At 41.3% G+C, this 11,251-nt stretch overlaps 1 protein-coding gene across 1 annotated transcript in view; it reads right to left on the reverse strand.

Annotated features, from left to right (window-relative positions):
• Positions 1 to 955: 955 nt before the first annotated feature.
• LOC138049228 (uncharacterized) overlaps positions 956 to 11,251 on the reverse strand; it is a 17,603-nt gene continuing 7,307 nt past the window's right edge. The window contains exons 2-3 of the mRNA XM_068895402.1: positions 6,435 to 7,305; positions 956 to 5,428 (exon numbers count right to left, since the gene is read on the reverse strand). Coding sequence (XP_068751503.1) covers positions 2,061 to 5,428; positions 6,435 to 7,260 — 4,194 coding nt within the window. The 5' untranslated portion in view covers positions 7,261 to 7,305 and the 3' untranslated portion in view covers positions 956 to 2,060. The remainder of the gene's footprint in view (positions 5,429 to 6,434; positions 7,306 to 11,251) is intronic.

Here is an 11,251-nt window from a genome sequence, read left to right on the forward strand (position 1 = left end):
GCTCCGGTTTCGACCGGGTTTCAGGCTCACCTGTTGGAGTCCAAACTCGACACGTTAACTAATTCCATGTTGAAGATGTCGGTTTCTTTAGCGCGTCTTGCTCGACCGCGTGGGGCTCTCTTAGACCCCGAGGAAGAAGATACTCTCGGTGAAGAAGGTGGACAGAGTGAATTTGACCCCACCGAACGTATTCTCTCGGAAGAAACTAACCTTGAATCGGGCGAACTTCCTTACGAGGACCTGTTCAAGGACACGGAGGACTGTGGACCGAAGGTCAATGAAGGTGTCGCCAAGCGTATAAATAGTGCCTGTACCAAGAGGCCTTCCAAAGAGCAGTTTTCTTCAATTCAGAAGAAGTACCTTCGTCCAGAAAGGCATGGGACGACTTGCAAGACAAGACCAAAAGTCGTGAGTGTTCCTTCCAGTCGTTCCAGAAGAACTTGATTAACGGGATAACACCGGTGGTGCAGTTAGCGAGTAAAGTTGTCGACGTCAAGAAAAGCAAAGAAGACTCCATTTCCTTAAATGATGTTTACGACCTTACTGTCGACGCCCTTACTTAAGTTTGCTGGGAAATTCTGTCTACGAATTTTCTATGAAGCGAAGGGAATTGTTGAAGTCTGAGGTTGCCCCAGCATACAAGTCTTTGTGTCACGAGTCACAGCCAATTACCACGATGTTGTTTGGCGATGAGTTGCCTCAGAGTATTCGCAACATCTCGCAAGTTGAGCGGATGGCAGCTAAAGCTATAGGCCATGATCGGCGTGAGCGAGCTCTTCGTCATCGGCCTACACTAATTTCAAGAAGCCTCGTACTAATACGAGTGATTATCGCCGATTTGGTAATTATAGCAGGAGTAATTTAAACTTCAAGCGCCATTACGAGCACCGCAAACCTCCATATCAGAGACGTCAGCCTCCAAAGAGCTCCAGTACAACGACAATACAACAATGAATTTGCCAGTTCCAATCGCCTATCCTCAGGTAGGTGGCCGTTTGGCGCAATTTTATTCTTCTTGGAGTAATTTTACTTCTGATATTTGGGTTCTACAAGCCGTGAAGGGCTATAAGATTGAATTTGTTCGTGAACCCTTTCAAGTTAATAAATTAAATGCGCCTTACAACCATTTTGTCGCTAAATGAAAGGACTCTCTAAAAAGATACGTTTTAAGTTTAGTTTTAAAACAGTTAACTGTCTTCGCTTTTTTAATGTTCTTAGGCAAAGAGTTCCATAGTTTTGGTGCTAAGAACGAAAAAGATCTGCCACCATAAAAGTCAGTTCTAATCTTTTTAGGATAAAGTAGTAAGTGTGACCAGAGGCACCCAACGAGAATGTAGTTCAAAACCACTTAGACATAGCATCGTTAAACGTATTTTAGTATTTAAACGGTAGATATAGGCATATTTTTATCCCCTAGTGATCCGAAAATTGTAAGGATCAAAACTTACTTTTTCGAACATTTCAGCCAGAAAAAGGCTCCCGAAAATTCTAGGTGACCCTTTTAGGGTAAAAATCCGTTAAAAATGGTCAATTATACCATTTTTTACAAGTTCGAAAACCCTAGGACAGGCAAGCAAGCAAGAATTTTACAACAAATGTTCCGAAAATTCAAGATCTCAAATCGTCTTCCAAACAGATATTTTCCGAAAGTTGACGTTTGGTGTCCCTGTGTGACGATGATCTTAAAATTCAAGACGCCGGATGGTACTCGTCAATTAGAGGCATCAAATAGTTTGCTGACTGTCCATGCAGGGTCTTATAATAAGTTATGAGGATCTTGAATTGAATTCTCCTCTCAAAAAGGTTACATGATCTGATCGTTTCACTTTTGGTGTTTCAAATCGTTTTCTCTCAATATCAAAGCTTGCGGCAGTCATTGGAGGTCAACCGGAAGTGAATTTATCCAGCACAACCCTCAAGATCTCTAATCATCAATGCATTCCTAAATCCGATGAGGAATCTTCTCCAAAGTAAAAAAAAAGCCAAATATGGACTTTCTTCCCTTGGTTATGTGATTTATCTCCTTTCTTTTGGCCTCTTACTCTCACAAGTTACGTCTTTCAACAGCAAAGAAATTCCAGCCATTCATGACAAACACAGGTTACTGTTAACCAGAATAAAAACAAACTATCAGCTGTGCTTGCATCATCTTTTCCGAACAGTTTTATACGCACATCTAATGCCCGCTGGAAGGAATGCAGAGCAGAGGTAAAATCACCTAACGAATGCTGTGTCACCCCGAGTGAATGGTAACTCTCAGCTGTGCTTGCATGATCTTCTCCGAACAATTTTATTCGCACATCTAATGCCCGCTGCTTTGACTGCAGAGCAGAGGTAAAATCACCTAACGAATGCTGTGTCATCCCGAGTGAATGGTAACTCTTAGCTGTGCTTGCATGATCTTCTCCGAGCAATTTTATTCGCACATCTAATGCCCGCTGCTTTGACTGCAGAGCAGAGGTAAAATCACCTAACGAATGCTGTGTCACCCCGAGTGAATGGTAACTCTCAGCTGTGCTTGAATGATCTTCTCCGAACAATTTTATTCGCACATCTAATGCCCGTTGGTCAGACTGCATAGCAGAGGTAAAATCACCTAACGAATGCTGTGTCGCCCCAAGTGAATTGTAACTCTCTGCTGTGCTTGCATGATCTTCTCCGAGCAATTTTATTCGCACATCTAATGCCCGCTGCTTTGACTGCAGAGCAGAGGTAAAATCACCTAACGAATGCTGTGTCACCCCGAGTGAATGGTAACTCTCAGCTGTGCTTGCATGATCTTCTCCGAGCAATTTTAGTCGCACATCTAATGCCCGCTGCTTTGACTCCAGAGCAGAGGTAAAATTACCTAACGAATGCTGTGACACCCCGAGTGAATTGTAACTCTCAGCTGTGCTTGCATGATCTTCTCCGAACAATTTTATTCGCACATCTAATGCCCGTTGATTAGACTGCAGAGCAGAGGTAAAATCACCTAACGAATGCTGTGTCACCCCGAGTGAATGGTAACTATCAGCTGTGCTTGCATGATCTTCTCCGAACAATTTTATTCGCACATCTAATGCCCGTTGATCAGACTGCAAAGCAGAGGTAAAATCACCTAACGAATGCTGTGTCACCCCGAGTGAATGGTAGCTATGGGCTAAGAATGCATTTGCTTTTTGTTTATTTGTTCTCAATAGGATATCAAGAGCGCACGTCTTGAAATAAAGAGCCTTTGAGTAGTTCTTCTTGTGGTGGTGCAATTCACCGAAGTCTTGGTAGAGCTTTGCAAGAGGGTGATTGCATTCTTGAGAACGACGGGTCACGGTTGAATCAACTTTTTCCTCTGGGCCTGAAGAGCTATGTTTGAATTGCTCGATTGTTGCGTGGTGACGTGCGACTGATTCTTCGAAACCTGATCCAACAATTCCCTCTTCCGGGAATATTGACTCCAGAAGTACCATAACATTACCGCAAAAATGAAACAAGTAAAAAGAGGTTTGGGAATTTATCTGGAGATCATTTAACATTCGAAGGGCAGGGTTAATTACAAATTGCTGGGTGTCAGTGTCAAAGAAGTTCTTTGCTGCTTTCCAGATGTGAAATATAACTAGGAATTGCAATGGCCAATAATTTTCCGAGTCAAAAGTATTTGTTTGAAGTTCTTTGCCATTTTTTGGTTTTTTTCCTTTGCGTCCCAAAGGTGGAATAACAATCAGTTGCTCGTCTGCAGCGGAATTGCATTCCTTGTGTGCTTTGTCATAGTAGTGAGTCGAGGTAGATGGGTCGTTTAAGAACTGATAGTAGACCGCCATGACTTGGTTAACAACGAGCCTTAGAATTTTGTGCTCTCCACTTTCACGCATTAAAGAAAGAGCCTCTTGCAGGCACTGTATCCCGCTCTCAACCTCACCGTTAACAAGCTGACAGATGCCAAAGTAACACAAGTATTTACTCCTTTCCTCATCAGAAACTGAACAAGATTTTGACTGCGCTTCATATGCCTTCTTGAGAAGTTGCATTGAACTTCCTTCTGCTCCCCAGGTAATTTCACTAAATGCTTTAGAAGCTAGTAAACGCCTCTGGTAATGTGTATTTCCTAGAGCATTGGCTGCCTTTAAGGCCGAATCGTAGATAGTGTCAAAATTGTCAGATTCCATAGAACACCAAAAGAACGTGTCCAGAAACATTTCTGCTTTAATCAAAACTTTAAAAACATTCTCGGCTATCCTGGGATCTGTGCAACCGTCTACGAGACTTTCTATAAAAATCTGTTTTTCCTCATAGAATGCAATGAATGCGTCCATGGAATGACCATTTAGAAACTCATCATTCAATTTGCCGAAACGAGAAATGTAATGCTCATGGAAACGGCACTTTGCATTTGCTACTATTTCTTCCATTCGCTGATCTCCTGTTTCTTTAGCAAATGACTGAAGAAGCTTATGCATTATGAATGTTCCAGGCTGGGAGTCTGAATCGAGAAAGGATTTTCTTTGGAGTAATTTCAACATTGTGATGGCCTTGCACTTTCTAACATTCAATACAGCTGCTGCGAGAGTCGTGGTGAAACATCCCGGAAGAACAGACAAAGACACGAATGCTTCTTTTTGTTCGGGAGAAAGTCTGTGGAAGGACTTTTCATATAAGAACTGCAATCTTTGATTAGCTGGATAATCTGTATAGTCTAAGATGTCGACGATACTTTCTGTTGTGGACTCAGTGAACTCAATCAAACACTGGCTTGGTTGAACATCATCTTCAGAAACTAGAGAGCACATTAACCTCATTGCAAGAGGCACACAACCACATATTTGGGCAATTTGTGTACAGTCATCGGGAGTCGCATTTGGCACCAATTCATGAACTAACGTACGAGATGAGGTGTCATCCAGTGACCTTATTCTTATTGATTTGTGCCCTTGGAAATTCAAGTTGATAAATTCAAATGATTCTCGTGTGGTCACCACCAGAGTTATCTTCTTATTTCGCGTGAGAATTTCTTCAAGTAGTTGCAGGACGTCTTCTTTTACATTTGGAAAGCCACTCTCTAGCAGATCATCTACATTATCAAGAATAAATACACAGGAATCTGAAATGCTGCTGAGGGTCTCAATTAGCTCATCTTCAAAGGACAGAGGCTGAGATTCTGATCTCTGACTCGGGATGGCTTGCCTTACGAGGCTGAAAAGCTTTGATGTCAGATGTGCCTTTGTCTGAAGTCCTCGTAATGAAAGGAAACAAACGGGAAAGCGTAGAGACTGCAGTTGGTGCCCCACCGCTATAGCAACCGATGTCTTTCCGAATCCGGGTGAGCCCCAGATCGTCACGATTCGGGTATGTTCGGAACTCACGAAATTCACGATCTCTTGGCATTCACTCTGTCGGCCAGTGAAGTTTGGAATCATTGAAGGAAGAACAGATCCTGGGACTGTTGACTTGATGTCTTTGTAATGCAAAAGTAAAACACAAAGTAGACGTTGCTTACTTTTTTTTAAATATCCTTTTTCTCGTTGAGAAAAGATAGAGAGAGAAGATATCAAGAATTAAAAAGAAATATCATCTTCAACTTTGTGCACATAACCAAAAATGTTATACAGCAGGCATATTTCCCGTTTTTCAATGCATTGTAGAAGTAGAAAACTTCAGTTGCCGTCATTTAAATGAAGACAGACCTTGTGCAATATTGGTCACGTTCTTAAGATGACGTCACTGCAGAAACTCCTCGTCACAACATAAATTATCTAGTTATAATAAACATAATTAGTAGACTAACTATGTAATAAAGAAAGAAAATTTGTTTGTGACGTCATCTCAGAAATTAACCTTTGGCTTTGATTAGCTTAGCTGTAAGAGCAAATTTAATAACTACTGTACCGCTCGAAACAAAGAAACTATTTAATTACAACGCTTATGAGAAGAAAGTTGTCTTGAAACGAAGGAAATGATTTGAAACGCCGACTTGAGAAACTGTATGTTGGCTTCACATTTCGACCCTATCAATTTCCAAACACGCAGTTTTATAATGTCACAGTTGTGACAATTTCAAAAACTTAAGCTTGCCTTTTGTAGTGGAAAAAAATGCGAACAAAGGCCTCACCGCGTTATCTCTAAAATACACAGAATCCACCGGAAAAAACCTAGGTGAAACCTCGGCTTTCGTCTGCCGTAAACGAGGTTTTATCTCGGTCAAACTGGAGATCGAATCCGCATTTTGACCTCGGAAGAACCGCAGCAAATGAACAAATAGTTTCGAGCGGTAATGTAACAGTTTCGTTTATTTTTATGTGACTTTTTTTTTTTCTTTTAACCACGCGAGATACATGGAAGATCTGTCTGTCTTTTTGTCATATTTTAACAGACAAAAGTGTGTTGTTTGTCACGCATATGCCTATTGCTATCTGCTGCTGTTTTTAAAAAGAGTCTTAAAAACAGTTGTCCTAGTGTTTTACCTGTTTTTTCTGCTTCTTTATATCGTTCCTCTTCCTTCTTTTTTAGCTCATGGATCTCCTTCCCTAACGCACTTATATCTTCCTGTTGCATCCTCAAGCCCTCCGCGACCTCTTTGTTGGCAGTGAGGCTCTCCTTTTTTATGGATGCTAAGGACTCCTCAATCTTTTTCATATCTGCATTTCTGCTCTCTAAACATTTTATGTATGCTTGCTTCTCTTCCCTTACCTGTTGTTCCAACTTACGGACTTCTGTTGTCGGAAAGTCAGATGCAGTCAAACTTCCAATAACATCAATCGATGCAGTTGGAATTCCTAGAGCTTTGAACGCTTCTTCAGCGTACTGAATGTTCTGGTCAAATGTTGCTTTGTCCATCTCCAAGCGAGAAGAATGACAAACTGCATTTCTCAAACGCCGAAGCTGATCAATAGCCAGTGCAAAGGTCTCGGCATTATCTCCTACTGGGCTCAACACAGATCCATGGAAACGTCCATAAGGAACAGCTCGGGGCTTCACATACAAATCATTGAGTGTTTTGGAATGAATACTGAAGGACTTTGCAAAGATGGTAGCCTGGAAGAAGGCGGTACAATCCCATTCATTGTACGACTGGTGTGTAGGAACTTTAGTTGTCCCTCCCTCTATAGAGACAAAGAGATTTCTCACAGCAGTGGAGTCATCCCAAAGCTGGTAGCCAGGGCGACGCCCAATGGTGGTGTCCCACATCGCCTTAAAAGTCTGACGTAAAGCCTTTGGGAATTCATTTAAAACCAGAGACAAACACTTGAAATGATTTAACTCCTCATCACGATAAGGGTGCAAGGACATCACGAATCAGTGATATTAAAACATTGCCACAATAGCGAAAAGGACCTAAAACAAAAATAAATGAATAAATATAATAAACGGATTTCATTTCACTCACCTCTGTCGGGAAAAGAAAGCATGGTTTGCTCATTCTGAAAATATTGCCTTAAACACGTTCTCAAGAAGAGAACAAGGAAATAATTTTCAAAGCTTTGATGACTGAAACGGGTTTTTAAAGATACAGAGGGAAAGAGTTCCATTACTCGCTCTGTGACGACGACTTTTTCCTGGCTTACAAAACAAGTTTAAAAGTTGCACAGAAGCCTATCCTATACATAAAGATTGATTTTAAGTTGAAGCGGTTCAGAGTCATTCTTTCGCAGAAATTGCGCCGAAAACGTTACTATGCGTAAACAATTAAAAGCCCTATCCGATATGATTTTCCATTCGGCGAAAGAAATATCCAATATAGTGTAGACATACCCAAAATGATCTCATTTTAGTAACCAACAGGTCATTCCTTAATTAATATTTTGACCGCTACTTTGGTTTGGAGAAATTTGAATGAAACTTAACAGTTTCAATGCAGGCAAAGACCCAATAATTCGACAGTCCAGCCAATCCTTTTTCATTCATCAAAATAAGTTAGAGAGAAATCAGTGAACCACTCAAGTGTTTCAGAGGTTAAAAGCTATTGCCTATGAGTTTGCCGACTGGACAGAGAACCCAAGAAAATGCGAGCAAGCGCGCGTGTATTGCATGCCCTCGGGGGATTAGTCCCTCGCTCTCGCGTTGCCCACGTCAGATCGCGACAGGTCATGTGCAATTAATATGAGGACTCCAGTTATTAATCATCGGCATACGAGAGGAAATTAATAGTTTCGACATGTTGGAGGAGACTTCAGTCGGGATGGCAAATTTCTGTAATTTCAACTTAAAGTGTCTATATGGTCTGTGGGGTTTTTCTGGTTTTGGCAACTTTATGTAGCGGTGATAACTGCCTGGATTGTTTTTTCGGCATTCTGGCCCGTTTTTGCCATGAAATCTCCGTTTAGAAGTCCCGCCTGAGCCACGCCCCTCACAGCTGGCCGAGTAATCCATTCCAAAAAAGCCTTGGAACAAGTCAAGTCGTGACGTCATTTGAGTAAGCGAGATCCCCAGCAAGAAATCTCTCACAATTCTACTTGAACGCAACCTTTGCAAGGAGAGAAGATGCCCGGTAGATGTGTTGTCGAAACACTGCTGTCGCCGCTTTCAGACAGAAAGTCCTCGTCACTTGTATAATCCATGAATAATGGACAAGATTCTTTCTTAGAATGGAAGCTCGCTGGTCAGGACGGTAATTTACATAGAATAAACAAGCAAATACACACTTGGTCAAGCGTAAACACGAGAGTTTCGCTTTGTGCACTTACTCAAGTGACGTCATTAAACACCAATCCCAAGTCCTCGGCCATCTGTGAGGGGCGTGACTCAAGCGGGAACTTTAAACAGAGATTTGATGGCGAAAACGGGCCAGAATACCCAAAAAACAATTCAGGCAGTTATTAGCGCTACATAAAGTTGCCAAAACCAGAAAAACCCCACAGACCATATAGACACTTTAAAGAACTTGTTACGAAATGTTGCCGTGCGGAGTGTTGCGAGTGTTTTACGAATATTCTGCAGCTTGAAAAACAAACAAGAAAGATCTTTAGCATCACGAAATATTGAAGAAAGCTTTTTGGAAAGATAAATTTATCTCCATTAAGGTGAAATCGCTCTTAAACGGCAGTAAATTCATCAACAAGGGTGCAAAATTAGAGTTGACGATTTACTGACGGAATCGAACAAAATCGATTATCATTCGATGTATTTTTCCTTCCTTTTCATTGGCCGAGAGCCCACCGCATGACCTGAAAATAACTGCCTTGCTGCAAATAATATTTTGCTCATGCGTAACTGAAACCACGCTCTGTGTGAAAATGGCAGTTCGCTTTACTGAGCTTTCAGAAGTGATTTAATTGTTGGGAATTGTGAAAAACAAACTCAGTTATCGAATGATGTATGTATGTATGTATGTAAAATCTTTATTTTTAAACACGGAAAGGATCTTTTTGAGCTTATAATCTCAATAGATGCGATTACTATGAAACGACGTCAGTCTGTGAGGATAAAAGGCAACTACAGGGTACTGTATTTCGATTTTCAGGAACAATCTTGCGACGTGCCTATTTCCTACTCAGCGATGTGATTCAGAGCAAAAACAAAGGTTCTGCACTTCTGGCACTTGCATGCGTTTTATAATTTAGTACATTTCTCTGCCGTTCTCGGCAACATAAGAAACTGTTCGATTCTGCATATAGCGGCTACTGAAGTCACTTGACAAAGCACATGGTATGCCAAACTTAATCTTGCAATCTTGCAGATTCACCTGCTCTTATGCTCATAAAATAGACACAGGACTTAAAAGAAATTGCATTCAAGCATGGATTGCCGACACCTTGCTAAGAAAGTCGTGTCTGATAGCCCGGGGGTTAGCAGATTTTGCGATCAGGCTAACGGATTCTAACTTCCACGTTCCCGACGGGCAAGGAAACTCAAATTTCGGGATTCAACTGTAAGAGAGACTTCCAGGTAACTATAAATATATATCTATATATGAGAACCATAAAGCGGTTTTTCAAGCTGATCTCAAAAAGCGAAATCTAGTGAAGCTATGCCGGATCTTCGCAATTATGAACGCAATTTTTGCAATTGCCTAGAGAAGCCTGAAAAATTCAGGACTTCAACGGGGTTTAAACCCGTGACCTCGCGATACCGGTGCGACGCTCTAACCAACTGAGCTATGAAGCCACTGACGTTGGGAGCTGGTCATTTGTGGGTTCTAATGTTCCCGTGAGGAATGAATCAATGATGAAATTAACCCCGTTGAAGTCCTGAATTCTTCAGGCTTCTCTACGCAATTGCAAAAATTGCGTTCATAACTGCGAAGATCATAGCTTCGCTTGATTTCATATCCGCAGTTCATATATGATCCATTTCATATATCATTTCATCATTGATTCATTCCTCACGGGACCATTAGAACCCACAAATGACCAGCTCCCAACGTCAGTGGCTTCATAGCTCAGTTGGTTAGAGCGTCGCACCGGTATCGCGAGGTCACGGGTTCAAACCCCGTTGAAGTCCTGAATTTTTCAGGCTTCTCTACCCAATTGTAAAAATTGCGTTCATAACTGCGAAGATCGTAGCTTCACTTGATTTCATATCCGCAGTTCATATATGATCCATTTCATATATCATTTCATCAAAGTGAAATCTGTTGAAATAAGTATCGCATAGAATTTCATGTCAGACATCTAGACCGCACAATCCAGCCAACTGTATGGCTTCATAGTTCAGTTGGTAGAGCATTGCACCGGCATCACCAAGAGTAGTTACGACGTGAGTGCTAACCATCTTCTTACCTCACTCCGTCAGGACAATCTCGCTAAGCGTCGGAAAAAGCTTAAAGCCACCCTAATGTTTAAAATATTAAATGGTCTTGTTCCGGATTATCTACAGGACCTGTTTTCAATTCGCACCACAAAATATAATGTCCATGCAGGAATTTAGAAATGAAGCTTAATGTGCCCAAACCAAATACCAACTATCTCAAAAAAAGGTTTTAGCTACAGTGCGGCCTCACAATGGAACAGCTTACCCAACAATTTACGTACGATCAAATCAGTTAGATCTTTTAAAAGAGAAATGAATCGATTTTATCAGTGAAAATGAGGGTTAGGCTCCCACACGGCAACCTTGTAAAACAGTATTTTTATTACCAAAGTTGGTACTGAATGTTATTGTACTATAGCTATTGTATTTTTCACCGTGTTTAAATCAAGCGTGTATGTATGTATGTATGTATGTATCGCAGAGGTCATAGGTTCGAATCCCGTTGGAGCCACCTGAATATTTCGGGTGTCCATTAGGGACAATTGCTTCAGTTGTCCATATACGTGCGAGGATCATTTCTCTCTTTCGTCTA

This window comes from Montipora capricornis, chromosome 5 (assembly GCF_036669925.1).
Source record: "Montipora capricornis isolate CH-2021 chromosome 5, ASM3666992v2, whole genome shotgun sequence".
NCBI lineage: Eukaryota > Metazoa > Cnidaria > Anthozoa > Scleractinia > Acroporidae > Montipora > Montipora capricornis.